Source organism: Ornithodoros turicata, chromosome 5 (genome assembly GCF_037126465.1).
Source record: "Ornithodoros turicata isolate Travis chromosome 5, ASM3712646v1, whole genome shotgun sequence".
NCBI lineage: Eukaryota > Metazoa > Arthropoda > Arachnida > Ixodida > Argasidae > Ornithodoros > Ornithodoros turicata.
In genome coordinates, this window is record NC_088205.1 from 84,230,971 (window position 1) to 84,249,512 (window position 18,542).

General features: G+C 45.2%; 4 protein-coding genes across 5 annotated transcripts; 2 read left to right on the forward strand and 2 right to left on the reverse strand.

Moving 5' to 3' along the window:
- The first annotated feature begins 1,298 nt into the window (after nucleotides 1-1,298).
- Nucleotides 1,299-2,877, forward strand: LOC135395124 (proteasomal ubiquitin receptor ADRM1-like). 2 transcript variants are annotated; one of them, XM_064626357.1, is made up of 9 exons: nucleotides 1,299-1,589; nucleotides 1,647-1,763; nucleotides 1,814-1,988; nucleotides 2,050-2,110; nucleotides 2,172-2,281; nucleotides 2,339-2,392; nucleotides 2,450-2,547; nucleotides 2,608-2,710; nucleotides 2,761-2,877. In XM_064626357.1, exons 1-9 carry the CDS (start codon nucleotides 1,386-1,388, stop codon nucleotides 2,844-2,846), a joined length of 1,008 nt encoding a protein of 335 aa, XP_064482427.1. In that variant the 5' UTR covers nucleotides 1,299-1,385; the 3' UTR covers nucleotides 2,847-2,877. The 2 variants fall into 2 exon arrangements, with proteins under 2 accessions (XP_064482427.1, XP_064482425.1); XM_064626355.1 differs by having other exon boundaries at nucleotides 1,300-1,589; nucleotides 2,450-2,710.
- LOC135395122 (double-strand-break repair protein rad21 homolog A-like) lies at nucleotides 2,868-6,603 on the reverse strand. Its single transcript, XM_064626353.1, has 12 exons — nucleotides 6,058-6,603; nucleotides 5,674-5,831; nucleotides 5,381-5,610; nucleotides 5,220-5,326; nucleotides 4,987-5,166; nucleotides 4,795-4,929; nucleotides 4,551-4,733; nucleotides 4,263-4,489; nucleotides 3,921-4,208; nucleotides 3,365-3,865; nucleotides 3,158-3,313; nucleotides 2,868-3,107 (listed from the first exon to the last, which is right to left on the reverse strand). Exons 2-12 carry the CDS (start codon nucleotides 5,815-5,817, stop codon nucleotides 2,979-2,981), a joined length of 2,280 nt encoding a protein of 759 aa, XP_064482423.1. The 5' UTR covers nucleotides 5,818-5,831; nucleotides 6,058-6,603; the 3' UTR covers nucleotides 2,868-2,978.
- Nucleotides 6,604-10,644: 4,041 nt separating this feature from the next.
- LOC135395123 (bystin-like) lies at nucleotides 10,645-16,418 on the forward strand. The gene is made up of 9 exons (XM_064626354.1): nucleotides 10,645-10,842; nucleotides 10,903-10,988; nucleotides 11,041-11,125; nucleotides 11,181-11,438; nucleotides 11,489-11,586; nucleotides 13,836-13,914; nucleotides 13,966-14,031; nucleotides 15,935-16,143; nucleotides 16,198-16,418. The coding sequence occupies exons 1-9, from the start codon at nucleotides 10,711-10,713 to the stop codon at nucleotides 16,397-16,399; spliced, it is 1,215 nt and encodes a 404-aa protein (XP_064482424.1). The 5' UTR covers nucleotides 10,645-10,710; the 3' UTR covers nucleotides 16,400-16,418.
- Nucleotides 16,397-17,469, reverse strand: LOC135395125 (mitochondrial fission factor-like). The gene is made up of 3 exons (XM_064626358.1): nucleotides 17,166-17,469; nucleotides 16,701-16,812; nucleotides 16,397-16,634 (listed from the first exon to the last, which is right to left on the reverse strand). Exons 1-3 carry the CDS (start codon nucleotides 17,341-17,343, stop codon nucleotides 16,442-16,444), a joined length of 483 nt encoding a protein of 160 aa, XP_064482428.1. The 5' UTR covers nucleotides 17,344-17,469; the 3' UTR covers nucleotides 16,397-16,441.
- Nucleotides 17,470-18,542: the final 1,073 nt, after the last annotated feature.

Genomic DNA, 18,542 nt, shown 5'->3' on the forward strand with positions numbered 1-18,542 from the left:
AACCAGCGTATTTATAATGTATCTAACAGTGCGGTTGGAGAACAGCCACTCACGTCTGTCTGGTCAAAACGGCTGTAAGTGATACGTCGAGAGGATGGTTATTTGACGCCTCACAAAATCCTGGCTTGCTAGCGAAGGCTATATACGTGTATTTCTCTGATTCCAGCCATTTGTAATATCATGTTTTTGACTGAGTCTTGTATTCCTTTCGTCCTCTTTGGACACACATAGCTTCATCAACTGAAATCTACATCGTGCGTCCGTTTTATCCATACAAATAAACACGTGAGGTCACAACTTATTGTCTGAACTTGTACTGCAGTTTTTCCAGTATCTTCAGATACAATAACGCTAAAGAGATCCTCAAAGAAGAAATTATATGAGTTTATACCTCGGCTATACCGCCGTAGGCTTGCGGCACGGCAGCTGTGAAATGGTCGGTGCGTAAATACTAAACCTTTTGGACAATGTAGAACTTCCGTTCTCACTGTGAGACCCGTCAACCAGATTACCGGGAGCAATATCGGCTCTGGGCACTGGCGATGAAACACCTCAATCATTATCTCGAAATAGGTTGCCGTTTGGTCGGTGCATTTGACGGTGATACAGTATCCAGCGGCGTTTCACCGTCACGAAAGTGGCAACTGTAATCATTGATCATTTTGCAGGTCCTCATTCAGTTTCATTGAAACTAGAACAAAAGAAATAGAATATATTCGCTCATGTTGTGCACACCTTATGCAATGGCCGAACGCGCGTCACAAACGCTATTCGCTGCGAGTCTAGTGCTCTCGATGGTATTGGAAGCATAGAAATCACGAGAAATGAAACATCTGGTCCCTAATGAAGAGTTCTTTTAGGTGCTGGCACAGTTAGCGATGCAACAGTTCCAGCGTGGCAAAAAAAGACTCCCACACTTCACATGTAAACAAAGCTGGCTACCCGGCGGCTATCACGCAAGGTACTTTAGGTTTAGGTTTAGGGTTGCCTATTCCCTTTTGAGTCAGGGCAGGTATACTTTCTCCGGAGGCCGCATGTAATACCACGTGTTTATGACGTGCAAACATTTTTTTAGAGCCGCGAAGAGGGGGAGCTGTGGGGGTCTGGCCGCATCGCGGCGCCACCAGTTTGTCGCCGCGCCTGAGGGAGACGAGAGCAAGGAAATAAAATTATTTACTGTACCCGTTCCAGCTGTTACCTTTTTCTGATTCCTTAAATTTTGCAATGTTTACAAGTTGTTTGAATCTCCATGGAAGTAATGAAAGCATTCATTCCAAAGCATAACTGATTTGGACGGTGTGTGGATTGGGCTGGCAACATCCTCACTTTAGATGACACTAAAATTTTGAGTGTGAGCTGTATTGTGGTAGCAAAAAAAAAACAGTATGACTCGAGGCTTTCTATTCGGGGGAAACGCAAATAATCAGAATCAAAGCAAGTATTTGGTTGAGTTCAAAGCGGGAAAAATGAGTCAGAAGGGTAAGATGGTGCACCCAGACAAGCGGCAAGGAATGGTGTATGTTCATCAGAGTGAGGATTCACTCATGCACTTCTGCTGGAAAGATCGTACCAGTGGTGCCGTGGAAGAAGTACGCTGTGTCCACCCTATTTACAGTGTTATTTGATTCATGTTGTCATATTTTCAGGATCTGATAATTTTCCCGGATGACGTGGAATTCAAGAGAGTCCCAGAATGCACAACAGGGAGAGTTTACGTCCTCAAGTTCAAGTCCTCGTCACGAAGATGCTTCTATTGGATGCAGGTTGGTGAGAATTTGCAGCGAACCAGGTTTGGCACTAAGTAAACACGCAGGAGCCTAAAGCTGAAAAAGACCAAGAGCTTGTTCGCAAAGTGAACGAGTTTCTCAACAATCCACCTAGCCGAGCTCCTTCTTCGGACCTGCAGGCAGAGTTGAGTAACATAGGGGATGAAAATCTACAGAACCTCCTCAACAACATGAGCCAACATCAACTGGTGCAACTTCTCGGTAACAAACCCTTTTTGTGTGTTCCATATGCTGTGTTGAAAACAGTGGTCGTACGTTGCAGGAGGAATTGGTGGAAGCAACCTGAGCTCCTTGTTGGGCAGAGGATCCTCAACATCAATCTCGCAAGTATCATTTTTTGTGTACAGCACAACATGTCACTCATTAGACAATTATCCGCAACAGTGGCGCTCGCAGGACAACGGAAACTTTGCCACCATCGAGCACTACGACCCAGGAGAGTGAACCCTCCATTCAGCTGAGTGACCTGCAGAGTATCCTCTCTGGCATCAAAGGTTTGCCAGCTTTCTGCCTTTGCAGCAACCTGCCTAAACAGCAGGATTTTCTTTCAGTGCCCAGTTCTGAACAAATGGGTGGAGATGCCAACAAAGAGCAGCCTGTCAATGGTAATGGTTCTTTTTGTTTGAGTATCTCGTTGTTTGATTGGGACATTATGTTGACAGTTGACCTCTCAACGGCACTCAATGCGGAGGCAGTCTTGCAACCTCTCCTCTCCAATCGGGAACTGATGTCACGTGTGGAAGCACTGCTGCCTCCTCAAGTGGGTCAAACGTCAGATGAACATCTTCGGGATACTCTGAGATCACCACAATTTCAACAGGCATTGAGCATGTTCAGCAGTGCTCTCCAATCCGGCCAATTAGGTCCACTCATGGCACAGTTTGGAATGGATGCCACAGTGGTAGATGCTGCTAACTCTGGAGGTAATGGGGAGCGTTTCCCTGTTTCCCCTTCTACCCTTTCTTCCTTTCAGACATGGAAGCTTTTGTGAAAGCCCTGCAGAGCTCAAAGTCTGATGAGAAGCCCAAGGATGAAGATGAAGACATGGGCCTTGACTGAACTAACGCATTAAACTCTGAATCATGACGTACACCAGAGCTTTATTTCCTTAAAAATAACATCTCGCTCGACATAATTTACAATTATTTACAAAACCTAAAAGTGAATATACACACGGCTGGCCCATTTTGTCTATGTACACAGGGACTGTTCGTATCGAGGTCCTTTCTCCACATACAGCTCAGCATATGGAGCCTCTTGGCTCAGTTCCACAGCTTGCTGTTTTTTCAATACCAGGAATGTGTAGAATTTTTGGGCCACCTGAAAAATGGCTAATGTAGAGAAAGGCGGGCAAGAAAAAAAAAAGTCACCTGTTTGCGGAGGTTGTTGCGGGCAACGTCACTGAAGCGTACTTTGCGACCACTCTCTAGGGGTGTCCTGATGACATGAAGCATGTGCACAGTACGTTTTGTCAGGATCCTCTCTTCAAACTGCTCATAAGTTTCGTCCGCTTGCTGCTCTTCCACCTGAAGAACAATTCCATCAAAACAATGGACAAATAAGAATGAACGACCAACCGGTCCAACAGATGCTGGTGCCCCATAATCATCCTCTTCTTCCTCATCCAGCTGGTTGTGTTCAAAGGGGACTGTGTTCACAGGAGGAGCATTGTAATGACCCACCAGGGCATCAAACTCATTCGGCTCATCACTTGTGGGCTGCTGTGAGGGGCTCACCGGTGCCACCATGCCAGGGGTGGGTGGAGGCTGCTGCACCATGACAGGGGTGGGCGGTGGCTGCTGCACCACGCCGGGGGTGGGCGGCTGCTGCAGCATGCCCGGGGTGGGCGGCGGCTGCTGCAGCATGCCGGGGGTGGGTGGTGGCTGCTGCAGCATGCTGGGGGTGGGCGGTGGCTGTTGCAACATGCCGGGGGTGGGTGGTGGCTGCTGCAGCATGCTGGGGGTGGGCGGTTGCAACATGCCGGGGGTGGGTGGTGGCTGCTGCAGCATGCCAGGGGTGGGCTGTTGCAACATGTCGACAGGGGAGCGCGTCCGATAGTCTGGCTCCATGTGGGGAAACTAGAGAGGAAGGAACTTTAGTTGTATGGCTTTGGACAGCTTCATATGGAGGTACCATTTGCTGCTCCTGAGCTTGCACCATGGGGGTTCCCATTATGTTCGCTCCCAGGTGGAATGGAGCACTGTATTCAACGGGTGGGACACTTCCAGGGAAGCTGTACTCAGGAGCCCAGCCACCAGGATACTCGGGGTACCCCTCAGGAGGGTACCCACTTGCCATCTCGTACTGTTCACCCTCCAAACGTGGCCGTTTGGCATGGTCGTGTCTGTCACACTCGGCAGATTCCTCTTCTTCACCCCCTTCATTCTCTACAGCTTTTGTGGTCAAGTGACGTTGGTAAAGCTGTTAAGCAAAGCACTTTGTTTAGTGGTGTTTGTTTAGAGAGGCGGATATTACCTTGGATAGATTCCTGGAGAGGATGGGTCGTCCTGGAAGAGCAAAGAGCTTTTCCACTCCACCTGTTTCTTTCCAGTGCATGAGTCGTTTAGTTGGAGGAGCCAGATCCAGAGTGGTCACAATGTCTGTAGTGTCTGACAGTTGAGACTTCATTTCTTCTCCAGAGATATTCTTCACTTCATCCACAATGAGTTTTCTCTTGCGTTTGGCTTTTGCACGCTCCAGCCCTGCTAGCCCATTTAGCTCGTCCATAGAGTCGTCCATAGAGCTCCATACAATTCAACTCACCTTGTACAAGCGTAGCATCTAGCGGTGCCAGGGCAAAGCTCTCGTCTTCATTGTGTATCAGTGTTGTCTGGTCCGGTGGTGCTGAGACTGTCGGTGCCATCAAGTCCATTGGGGGACCTTCTGGTTGAGGAGCATCTGAGGACTCTGGGCTTGAAGGACCACCCATTGATGGGGGTCCCATATCTAGAAAAAAAAAAACTTACTGTTGTAGCATTAGAAGGAGTAACCCAAAGAAGGTACCCACCATACATGTCATCATCATCACTCTCATCTGCCTGAGGGATTGGCTCCTGGACATGGACATCCATAGAAGAGACAGATACCAAAGGAGCATCCACAAATAGTCCTGCCGGCTCAAACAAGGACCCTCCTGCAGATCCTGTGGTGAGAGCCATGGTGAGAGCGTATTGTATTGTACCCAACATGCTTTTCTCACCCAATGTGGCTCCTGTTGGCTCAAAGTTGTCTTGCTTCTCAGCTTCTGGGGGAAGCTCAGAGGAACAGTCCTGTGCCACTGAGGCGTTGCCGAGTCGTGTGCTACCAAAGGCCTGGTCAAAAGCCTCATCAATGTTGGAGACGTCACGACCCATCTCAGCGTCTTCAAAGCCCATATCCCCTGAATTATCCATTTTGTTACAATTTGCCACAGACCTTAATGTATCCTCTCACCAAAGCCATCCTCGTGGATGAGGCTGATGTTACCGTAGTCTTCTTTGATGGTGATATCTTCCGCCCGGCTTTGGTTGAGGCTCACAGCTGCTTCCATGTCGATGTTGCTGTTGAGATATTATCAGCTGGTCAGACAGCCAATCTGTACAGAATGTACATACTTGAGGTCAGGCATTCCCGTTTCAAAGTCATGGAAGACCTCCGGCAAAGTAATGGCATTGACATGAGCCTGTCGGTTCTCCTCCGGCAGGTCGACAGCTCCAGGCCGAAAAGCCATCTTGATCTTAATAAAGGCCTCATTGCAGTCGGCCAGCAGGTACTTGGCCTTGCGAGAATAAATGCGTACAATGCCCAGCAGCAAGTGGCCTGATGTACGCAGCGCCATCTTGACCTGTCTCAAAAGATACCGTCAAGGTGTTGATTGAAAAGAAAGCTTAGAAAGAGAAATCCTTACCTTCGGCTGTAGGATTCCTTCAACACTCGACTCAATATTTGTCTCGAAGACGTGTGCCTTTGTCAGCTTCTTGTCCCAATGGGCCGCAAGCCAAATCCGGGCCAGAGGCCCTTTCTTGGCTAGCACAAAGTGGGCGTAGAACATTATGTCTCACAGCCCTGCACATCAAGGATTTAGAGTAAACATTTCTGTCCAGTGATGTCGTCCGGAACATCTTCCGAACGGCAAAACGCTTTAGTAACCGAGGACTGATCCAGGAGCAAATTGAAACTCTCCCGGCTCTAGTGCCTCCATCCCACCCTAGATGTCATGAGGAGCGTCTCCCTGGTTGGAGATCGGCTCGACAGAAATGCACATAATTCGTGAGACATTGGGGTAACTTACCTCGCCGCTGGTGGTGTTTCGTTGATCCTGAAGATTTGAGTAATCGGATGATGTATAACACAGTTAGACACGACCTTCAGGTCATCAATAAGACAGTCTCCAACAGGATGAAACGATTGCTCGCTTAGTTTTCATATCCAAAATGGCGTCCAGTGGTTGTTTCCCGCCGATTCCATCATTTCAAAATGAACGACGCGCGCGCCGTGCGCTGTACAAAATAGTTCTCATCCGCGTTTGCATCTTTGCATGCGGTAAAAAAAAAAACATTTGCGGACCACGTCTTTGAATATGGTGTTTGAGCTAGAGTTTCTGTCTTTGAAACCTCCAAAGTTTGTAGACGTTTTGTTCACGAACGTTAACATTTTTCTTTACAGGATAGCGGGATATTTAATTAAGTGCTTTGCATGCAGGACACTACAATCGCGACAGTTGAGAAATGGAACGCTTTATCTAAAAATAAAATCGATGTAAATAAAATTGAAGCAGCTCGGGAAAGAGGCCAGGATTCGGAACCCTCCAGATTTCCTTGATGGCTTATAGGGGGTCCGGCTATAATTTGGCCACAGTTATACATACAGTTACATCAAAGTATAAGACAGACCCGAGGGTATTTTGTGGAATGTCGCAGAATCCTTTAGGAAGATGACCTCGTTACACCAGGGAGAACTGCAGTAAAGTAGGACTCTCAATCTCAAGGATTATCCCCAGCTTGCTTGCATCCTACATTTATTAGTCATTCAAATAATCTCTATAAATAAGATTGTGACCTCTTTCATGAGCCTGAAAGAAAGGGTCGTCAGACAACTATGATAATGAGTTTTGGATTAATTTTGCCCATCTGAGTGCAAACAGTCCATTACGGAAGTACCCTGCCACCAAGTACCGTGGCCGTTTCTCGTATGCTCCGTCAAGCGGTCACCTCTTTTTACTGTACCTTTGAGTCTGAATACCATTTCACTTAGCACAATAATTTTCACTTAGGTCAGTTGAGTGCACTGAACCTTATTCAAAACAAAGTGCACAGAAAAGTACATTCCCACAGTTATCATCAAAGGCAGTAAAAGGTGGTTCAACCACGGTCTCCTTCGTCTTGGGAATAAAAAGAAACACTTGTATCGCCAGGTTATCTAACGCTCCTAGAGCTTGGGAAGCCTATCGGAGTGCCGCTAAAATATACTCCAGGTCCAAGCGTTTGTGTTTAGAACCACATTACCTGCATTAATCTCGAGCAATCCTTGTCAATTCTGGAAAGTCATCAACCTAATGGAGGAACATGACATGCTCCACTTCTGCTGATCATTTCCTCTCTGACAAATCATGTCAACTCCTTGTTTCTGTCAGTTTTCACCAGGAATTCCTTGTCACGTCCACCATCACTTTCCTCCCATGGGAAATATCACTGTCCACCCTCGTGGCATTCAAAAGTTGATTGATGACTTGAAAACATCCTCGTCTTCAAGATCAGACAATATCAACTGAAAAATACTAAAACAGTAAGTAGTTCTTTTCTGACACTAATCTTTACGCAGTTGCAGGAGAAATCCCCCACAACTGGCACCTGAACAAAGTAATCCCCATCTTTAAAGGTGGAGAAAAGTCATCAGTTGAAAACTACTAACATGTACCCCATGTAAGTTACTAGAACATATAATTTTCTCACACTTAATGGCATACCTGGAATAAAAATGCATTTTTCTCCTCGTCTCAGCACGGCTTCAGGTAACAGCACTCTTGCGAAACGCAACTTGCCATCTTTTCTTATGACCATTTTTGTAACGGTGACTCTGGTTACGAGACAGACACTATCTTCTTAGACTTTTCCAAAGCCTTTCTCACTCTCTTTTATTAAAAAAGTTATCCACACTAAACATCTGCCCGCATGTACTCGACTGGATTCGGAACTTTCTAAATGAGTTTTCTTCGACAATGTCCTCCTTGGTCCTCTTCTGTTTCTGATCTATATTAATTATCTTTCTTCTACCTTAACATCAAACGTAAGACTATTTGCAGACGACTGCGTAATATATCGTACAACTTCTTCGGGGGACGACAATGTAGCACTGCAGAATGACCTTAACAAAATATGCGCCTGGTGTACTACATGGCAAATGTCATTGAACATAGGCAAATGCAAAGTAGTGAATTTCTCCCGTAACCGTGACATGATCACTTTTGCTTACACGTTACATAAAATTCCACTATCACAGGTACAAGTATCTTGGAATTCATTTCGCGTCCGACCTTTCATGGACGTGTCGTCACATCATTTCCGCTGCCAATCAAGCTCTTGGATACTTAATCCGAGCTTAAATGGCTATCATACCTAGCGATTGTTCGTCCATCTGCGTCCATCCGCACCAACAACTAATTCCATTCATTCATACTCTCTAACTATGATTGGCACGCATCCACATCAAGCATGAAATCTCAACTTAATATTCCTGGCCTTTCAGACACACGATTGTGCTTGTTGTACAAGTTATTTTTTCTTTGTCTATCGCAGTCTGAATTACTGGCGTCTGCAGTACACATCTCATCACGACTAGACCACTCTGTCAAACATTAATATACGCTCCCCTTTCACCATTCCCCAATCCATTGTCTAACAAACTTCCATTTCCTCATCAGCACATCGTCAACAAACTCATTTACAATTCAATGCTTGCTAATCTGTGCACCAGCAATTAATTTTTTTTTCGTTTTGTGTTTTCTTGTGGGGCTGTTGTCTGTGATTTCAAACCACTGTCATTTTGTGTATTTTGTAAATACTCACTCCGTTCTGTAATGCCCTTAAGTGAGGGTCTTGAACATATAATAAACATGTCCCTGAGCTTGGGGAAGAACACATACTTTTAATGGACTTGATAGGGAAAGAAGGTGTTGCTGTAATCAATGCAGCTTCAGGGAACCTTTGACATACAAAGAGTCTTATTAAACATCTGTACACATTCTGCCACGTGCTTCGCGAATTCCAAACTCGGATCTTTGTTTTTCACGACTCGAGAATGCCCATTGGCATCTTCCAGTTTGTCCTATATAAGAGCACCCACATAGGAATAAGGAACTGATACCGAATCAAAACCGTTCGGAACCGTAACTGGTACACATACCTATACTGATACCCATCAACTGTAACCACAATTGAAAAATATAATTCTGGCTACCGGTTTGCAACATATGGTTCACATGTAGAGACACACTGGCTAGCGAAAGTAATAGCCTGCGCAATTTGAGTGTGAGGGACAGTACTGTAATATTGTTGAAAATTGTTGGTTATGTACGCTTCATTTGAGCACATTGACAGTAGCCTAAACTCGCCACCGTCAGCAGGTACTTGGAAACTTAGGAGGAACATTTCATGAACCACTTGCAAAAAATTTGCACCTGGGGACGGAACATGTGATACTGGAATGTAACCAGAACCCAAAGAGGACATCAAAGTCTGGGGAGGCATAAGAGGATGCAGAATGAGCAAAAAAAAAGAGGGCGGTGTTTATTAAAACAAATTTCGTGACTATGCCAATAAAGGATACCGGGAAATGCCCAGCCTGTGTCAGGTGGGATACGGCACACAATAGCAGCAAAAGTGGATTTGCATCCGGTCTATATTGTCGTATGTTAATCCAGTAGGAACATCCATATGTCCCCTGGATGTGACAAATGTCCAGCAGGTACGCATTTATACAGTTATGGACGAGCTTCCGACAATCCCATCCATGGAATGGAATGTGGACATATCTGGATATCTATTAGACACCCTCTGGAGGTCCATTAGACGTTTTTGGTTTACTGGGTTACACGAGAGAGAGAAAAAGTCCAGTTTGAGGTATGAAAAGAAAGGATGTCTTGCTCGTGCTCTTTATTCTGTTGCACAAGATCCACAAGCGAAATCGATTCACCCTGAAACAAGCAAAAAATTGTGTACGCATGTTGAGAAATCCTCACGCACATGGGCTCTTCGACTTGGCTGCATTCCTTCAACTAGTTCAGGCGTTCAGGCAGTGCAGCTGGTGCAGCACTTGTTTTGTCGTGTGCCCTCTGCGTTCGTTTTGTAATGGTGCAGCACTAGTTCTGCACGCGGAGCAGACAGCGGCATGGATGTTGGGACGGTTCATCAAGAGCGGATGCGAGGCAGCAGTCTAGTGAAGTTGCGTGGTCGTGATAAAGACGTGAGATAATGCGGTTATATTTTGAGTCTTAAGAACGAAGGGATAACTCTAATTCTCGCCTGCACGGCCGGTCGCTTGCCTTGACTGCCTTGACTACACCGGCAAATGACATAAGCTTTGGAGCGGTTCGGAATATTTTTTTAATAAACATATACACCCGATATAGTGCGATCGCAAACTTGAATTATCTCACGAGATATTTGAAAGCGAGGCGTAATTCAATTAATAATCACGATGGGCAACTCATTCTGAACTTGCACCCATCGCAAACATAGTCGAACGAAAGCTTGTTCTATTAAATTCGTCATGTTTCGTTCTATAATCCGTTCTATGTAATTCTTTTGTATTTCATACTTATTAGTAGCTAGACTGTCCTTTCTTTCTTTTTCTTACTGTTTCACTGGCGCTGGCCTCGAGGACGATCATCATCATCATCATCTCGTCTTTCGAAAGTAGCCGTGCATGTGGGTTGGTTAGAGACGACATGGGAAAGGCGAGTCGGATAAAAGTTACCAAACGAAGCAGAAATGTGCCTTTGGACGAACAGATCGAAGAGCGTCTTCCGGATCCAAGACCGAAGAGCAAGACCCGAAATCGCATGGATCAAGACGAGACGGTTTGTTCGTGTGCAACTGACGTCAGGTGAACGTAGGTCATGTTCTGTTTCTTCTACTAGTTGGTGGATGAGAAGCTATCAAGAAAGATCCTCGACCAGGCTCGTAGGCAACAAGAAGACTTAGAAGAAGAGTACGGCACAAAGAGGTAAACTTTGGTTCTCTTGAAAGATCCATTGTGGATATCGTGTATGTTACAGTGGCAGAAAAAAACCTGTCAGTCTGATGCCAGATGAAAGCTCAAGTGAAGACGAAGCACCCGACGACACCTTCTACGAAACCATTGTGAGCTGGAAAATAGTCTTGAGTGCGGTTTTTATCCATCTTCCATACCTACCAGGATGTGGACGAGGCAGACGAAAAGGCTATGGAGCTATTTATGAACGAGAACACTTTGGCACGGAGAACGTTAGCAGACGTGATCATGGAGAAGCTACGGGAACACGAAACGGAAGTGGAGACTCGTTTCTCGGTCCCAAGGTTGGATCCCAGGGTGGAAGAAATGTATCGAGCTGTCAAGCAGGTGTTGAGCAAATACAGAAGCGGAAAATTACCCAAAGCTTTTAAGATAATTCCTGCTCTCTCCAACTGGGAACAGGTATGGTATAAGGAACATATAAACTTTGTCTATACTTTCTTTCTACACAGGTCCTCTATCTTACTGATCCTGACTCATGGACATCAGCTGCAATGTATCAAGCCACCCGTATATTTACTTCCAACCTGAAAGAAAAAATGGCACAAAGGTCAGTCCCATATAACGGTTGCCAGACACAGCTCTCAATTACCAGTCGATTTGGATTTCTTCTTGTGGCTTCATTTGACTGACGGGCCGTGCATTCACTCGTGAGACTGGAACATAGAAACGCAAGTCTCATGTTGGAACATGAACACTCATCTCTAGATTACAAGTGGATTTTCTGACGACTTGTCTCATGTTCCAGCACTTTTCATCGTGAATGTCAAAGGGTTTGCATCCTGGGATGGTTTAATTCGCTCCTCGTGGAAACTTCTTTGTTATCACCGGGTTCCCATAGTTGAAAGCTACTAAGCTCTCTCCTCAAGGCGGACAACCTGTAATCAAAAAATGTCTGCCACATTTCAACTGTTCATGGCAACCCGAGGCTCGTGTTTTTATGTTCCAACCAATTACTTTCCATCATGATCACTATTATTTAACTGACTGTGGTTGATTTTGAGTTGCTCCCGCGATTATGTCCCTGAATTATCTGCAACATTGTCACAAATGAAAGTGCTTCACGTGGCTCTTTCTTGACAGACGTGAGCTAAGCCTAATGCAATATGTGTCGCTGGATGGCATTGATTCTGACTAGAGCCCGGATTCCTAGGCCTATTTTTATCGTGTGGTTCTAATAGTGCCTTTTCAATGCATGAGAACCAATTGGAACCTCCTCTATTGTTCTGATAGTGCCTATAAATGCCTATATGCTTTGGTGGAGGTGCCTAAAAATCTGATTAAACGTGGAAAAATGCCTATAATGGCCCTTGAGAATGGCGATACTCCGTTTTACAGGCAAAATTAGCATCGGTCACCATTTTGAAACCATCGATATCGCTTCAAAGAATCTTAAGGGTACTGGAATTGAACTCGTTGGTTCTTTTAGAAGTGTGTTGTTGCGTGGATTGCTATTATAAAATATAGGCACGCTTCGTAACAGTTTCGTCAAAAGCTACAACTCTCAGTTCTATGGCGTTCTAAAAGGGCTTTTTAGTTTTCTTTATTTACAATCCCTCCTCCCAATTGGGTGCGTGACCCTAATGTGCAATTCTGGCAAACGCGCACTGTTGCAAGCGTTTGTCTTTATTTATGGCTTGGATTATGGACCTTTGTTGACGGCTGTAATTGTGCATCCATCCAGTAATAACATAAACTGAATTATCGTATTATGATTCAATGACATGTCAATATTACTCTTTCCACCTAAAAATACATGTGGCATACATGTCAAATAATCATTTAAAAATTAAACGAGCAGAAATATTTTACGTCGGTGGTCGACATACAACAGGAATTAGTGTGTCTACCAACCTGGAAAACAGGGAATTGTCAGGGAATTTGGCCAAAAAGCAGCTCAAGTGAGGGAAAATTACAGACAAGTGATGCGCAGCGAATCGCGAGTGGTGGTTGAGCTGTGATAACGTTACCGTGAGTAGCCAATACGACAAGCTCTGAGTCAGAAATACTTTATGAGGGATCTTCTCAAGGAATTTGGTAGACACCCTGGTCTTGTGAATTTTATTTCATATATTTTCTGGACTGTTACCAAAGATACTTTGAAGCATTCCTGTATCCCCTAAAATACTTGAACCACTTCAGAAGACAGTAGACACCCCAACTATTACCTTGTTCACATTCAAATGAAATATTCATGAAGCTGGTATTTTGCCACAGTATGATCCCTCAAAGCTTGTCAACTCAGATGTGCATTTAAATGGCGGGAGATGCACTGATATTATGCACACGTTTGCTATATGCCCTCGTCGCAAAAGCAGCATGTCGTTGGTGTCACCAAACTCGATGGTTCTGACAGAGTTTGCCTTTTCACGGTCCCAGTATTTGGATGTGATTCAAACGCACACACACTAATCACAAACAAAGGCTCGTAATCGAAGCCCGAAACACAAAGACAAACGCACGTGATTTCATTTGTCAATATTACTACTGAAACATGTCGTGATACGGTGGCAATGGCAAGAAGGTTAGCGAAACTCCTGTTTACAGTTTCAGGCAGAACCCATTTATTCACTCTGTTTTTGCAGTTCCAGTGCTACCGATGGACAAAGTAACCGACAATTTATAGTGCTTATAATGCCATTTTTAGTGCCTAAATCGGTATGCTTAGGGCCTTTTATAGGCGCCTAAAAATCCGGGCCCTAATTATGACATCTGCTCGGGTTGTTTCCACTATCCAAATATGAGTCCGTTTTAGGTGTTTTTTATGTTTAAAAAAGTACAGGCTGTGCTCTCTAACAGGTTCTTGAACCTTGTGTTGCTGCCACGAGTGCGAGATGACATTGCAGAGTACAAGAAGCTCAACTATCACCTCTACCAAGTAAGAAGCAAAAAGTATGAAAACAAAGCATTAAAAGAAAATTTCTCGTAGGCACTTGGGAAGGCCCTCTTTAAGCCTGCGGCATTCTTCAAAGGGCTGTTGCTACCGCTTTGTCAGGTAATATTTCCATAAACATGAAACATGAACAGGACCCCTTTTTAATACGCTATTCAAAAACAGGGTGTCTACCAACCTGGAAAACAGGGAATTGTCAGGGAATTCTGATGTGACTGGAAAAGTCAGGGGATTGTCAGGGAATTTGGCCAAAGAGCAGCTGAAGTCAGGGAAAATCGCAGACAAGTACCATGATGATGCACGGCGAATTCGCGAGTGCCGACCGGTGGTTGAGTGGCGATGCCGCAGCAACTGTACTGCGAGTAGCAGTTTGCCAGTACGACAAGTTCTGAGGCCAGAAACGTAGGATAGCTTCACTAATACTTAATAAATGGTCTTTTTTATGAGGGATCTGTATCAAAACGTAGGAGCAGGAACCAAGTTCCCTTTTAAATTTGTCAGGGAATTCGCTTGAAATGATCAGGGAAAACCTGGAAAAGTCAGGGAATTTGAAGGCCGCAGTTTGGTAGACACCCTGAAAAAGGATTATGTGTCCGTTACCAAAAAATACAAACTAAATAACGTTACCCATTACTTCAGGAAAAAGTAACTAAATACGTTACTCATTACCAACATACAAAAGTAACGAGTTACTTTTACGTTACCGCCGCATAGTTAAAGGAGCCAACAAACATGCCGTCACTTGCCTTCAACTCATTATTAATGAGAAACTGCACTTGACAAGAAGCTGATACTCGAAATTTACATAATTGATCTTTGTTCTCTTTCGTGTGAAGGCATCTGCTGCTGAAGTAGGGGTGATCGGAGGTTATGAAAACACAAGAAAAGGCACCACTGATCACTTTAGGGCGCTCAGGAGCGGTTTTTGTAGCCATAGCACAACTGGTGCCCATTCTTGGGAAGGAGTGATGGTCGGAAATTACGGAGACGAGACAAGGGCACACATCCAGTGAGGGACTGCGCCACATGGAGTGCCCAAATGCGCTCAAGAAAAGGACCAAATTTTTAAATTGATTCCATTACTATTACCATTTTTTAAAAAGTAACTGGATCGTTACTTCGTTACCAAAAAGTAATGAGTTACTTGTAACGAGCTAGGCACAACTCTGCATTTTTTCTGTCCCATGGGGGCAGCAAGTAAAGAAGAATGAACTTGCAGAAAAACTTGTTCTTGGAGATTCTCCAGATGGATTATGTGCTCCACATATGTCAACACATAGGGTCGTGTGTAGCGCCCAATATCCGATATATTTTTCTTGCTGCTGTCGACCAACATCTACATCAACTTTTACCGCAGCATGTGGTCAAAAAAGGTTTTAGGTAGGTGGACGACTTTCTAGTGCTTTATCATGTGGATAAGGACAAAATGGGGCACTTTGATGAACATGACCCCACACATGCGATATACACCACCATAGAAAAAGGCTGTTTAAAGAACCCATTGGAAGTGTCGTTAGCAAGATGGTGCTTGTAAAGGATGGCCACTAGGATGTGCCAAGTAAAAGGAAATTTGTATTACTAATGTGGGAGAGCCTTTTCAAAATGAGGTGTAAAGGGAAGTTAATTACAGCTTTACTTCTTGAGCCGACGTTGAATGATGGCTCTCAAAAGGGTTCTTAATGGGTGTGCTATGCTTTCACACAGATATTGGCAGTTATCCTGATGCTCATATGTTCCACTGTTACAAAGAAAAGAACCACTTTACTGTAGGTATAAACTAAGCTGTCTGTGCACAGACAACAAGAAGCCAAAGTTGCTTTTCCCCCCCCGATTTGAGTGCGCCAAAAGAGAGGGGTGCCTACTTAACGCACCCAAGGGTGGCAACCGTCAATTGTGACAGATTCATTTGATGCCATCTTGGAAAGAAACTTTCATCTGACAGAAAATGAGTTTGAGAAATTGTAAAGGTAAATGTAAAGGTTTATGCATGGTGTCTCTCGTGCAGTCTGGAACGTGCACTCTACGTGAAGCAATCATCGTAAGCAGCATCCTCAGCAAACACTCTGTGCCCGTGCTGCACGCGTGTGCAGCCATGCTCAAGATAGCCGAGATGGAGTACACAGGAGCAAATTCAATCTTCTTGCGTGTGCTCCTTGACAAGAAGTACACTCTACCATACAGGGTGGTGGATGCTGTTGTATACCACTTCCTCAGGTACAACTCTCTCAGCTTTTTCACATCCCCCCCCCACATAACTCACGTTTGCAGGTTTCAACATGACAAGCGGGAACTGCCTGTGCTGTGGCACCAGTGCCTGTTGACGTTTGTACACAGGTACAAACAAGACATCTCTTCAGAGCAGAAGGAAGCACTCAAGCACCTACTGCGCATTCAGAGCCACCCAAAGGTTACTCCAGAGATACGATGCCAACTTGAGCACTCAAAGTGTAGGGATGCAGAAATTGAATAAATTTCAACTACCAGAGACATTTAATGCACAATTATTATAGTTTCACCAGTGCCTTTGGAGCCAGACAAGTCCCTTGACAAGAAAATAAAGGACTCCCACAGAATAGAGCACCACTTCTCGTTGCTGTCTCTGTTGGTTGTCTTGCTCAAGTAACATGATGCGTCTACTGAGAGTCCTCATCTGTCTGCGCATAGTACTCAGGTCGTCCTCAGTGTGGGCGGGAGGAGTGGTTGACCTGTTACAAGAGCTGCTTTCAGAGACGCCCCCAACAATATCTATCTATCTATCTAGCTGACATTACCCTCCATTAGGGATGGTGCTCAGTGTAGTTTTCTGTCGAAGCTTCACTGCTCGGGGCCAGGTTTCCTCCTCTTCCTCTATGCTCGGATAATTATCCATTCCTGCATGTTGGCCTGCAAGAATAATGTCAGTGACTTCCTTCTTTCATCATTAATTTCTTAGGCACTCGAGGCTTTGTATGTATTTGTCCCTTCTATGTGTTCTAGCATCAGAACATCAACTGACACCTTCGACGAAAGAGAGAGCGCAGACAAGCTGGTGCATACGACAAATTTCTCTTACACAGCAACGGTTTAATATATCTCGATGAACCTCCGAGAGATAGCCACCAGGGGAATTTCTCCCTTCGGAGGTTCTTGGGGGAAAGAAACGGTCGATTGTTATTAAACCGTTGCTGTGTGCCTTCAACTGACATCATGTTCAACGTTGCTATGTGGCTCTCTCTTTATCTGTCGTGGGGTCTTACCTGTGACTAATATCCTATCCGGAACCTGCATGTAAAGCGATGCATCCAGTGGTTTTGGTTGATCCGCTTGATCTTGATCAATGACGCTGATTCTCTGTGGGACCTGCATCTTATTGCTTATGTCTGCCGTGAACTCCGGATCATACAAGGAATCAGTAGAGATCGAATTAGTGGTCATGGCATAAAACTTGGCACTACACGAGCATGACGTAATCTTTGACTGAACAACGACCTCCAACAACAGCGAATCGAGTACGTAGAGTTCGTTCAAGAGACAGTTCAATAACTGAATGATGATGATGATGATCCTGCTGGCGATTCGCGATTCCAGGGGATGATCAACTCGCGAGTTAAGGTTAAGGTTAAGGTTCGCCTAATCCCTTTTACAACAGGGCATACATCCATAAAAGAGTCACAGGCGAGTCTCCAAGCTCTCATAAGAGGAGCGCGGAATTTGAGTCAATGCTGGGGGGTTCATCGGTTCATCTTGCGGAGGCGCCACTTGATGGCTCTGCCTTCGGTTGGCCATCCGCTGTGTTTGGCCGGTTTCGGTTTCGAGACGGGGTCTGCCGGCAGTCTCGTGGAGCGCCCTTGATTTGATTTTGGAGGCCTTTTCCCACTTGAGGAGGACTTTCTTCGGGTCGTTGATCTGGGATTGGGAGCTGGGTGATGCCTCGAAGCCCAACATGATGGCGATAGGGATTGGTGTCTTGGGCACTCCGTCTTCGCGTAAGGCCGGGCAAGTCTGCAGGATGTGTTGTATGTCCTCTTCTTCTCCGGTGTTACATAGGGTACATGCTGGGTTTGCGTTTCCAAAGAGTTCGCTGAGTCGCTTTTGTGTTGGGAGGGAGCCTGTACGGGCTTGAAACAAGAGGCCACTTGCTCTGTCTCCGTTGTAGAAAGTTTCGGGTGCCGTCTTGTTTTCAGAGTAGATGGTCATGCTTCTTTTCTTCGCTGTCTCCGAGTGTCACCGTTTCTCTTCAGTCCGGGTTAGTTCCTTCTTGGTTGTCTTGTTCCACTCGCGTTCGTTCCTCCCTTTGTGTCTGGTGGTGTCCTTGCTATATGTGCGGTCAATTTGGCTGATTTTTTTTATCCAGTGCGTTCGGGTGCCCCTGTAACGGAGGTGTCGGAAGACTCGTGTTATTAGGGTGTCGTTTGGTCTGTGAATGAGACGTCCAAGGTAGTTTGTCATAGCCCGGGTTTCTCGGAAATAGTAGGTAGACCAGGCCATTTCTCCTTGAATGGCGGGATTTGGTGTGACGAATGATCCCCCGAGAATCCATCTTCCGATCTCGCGTTGTTGCCGTTCGAGCTGGTCCGTTCCCTGCTTGCTGAGGCAAATGACGTCGTTCGCGTATGTGGCACGGCGTAAGCTTT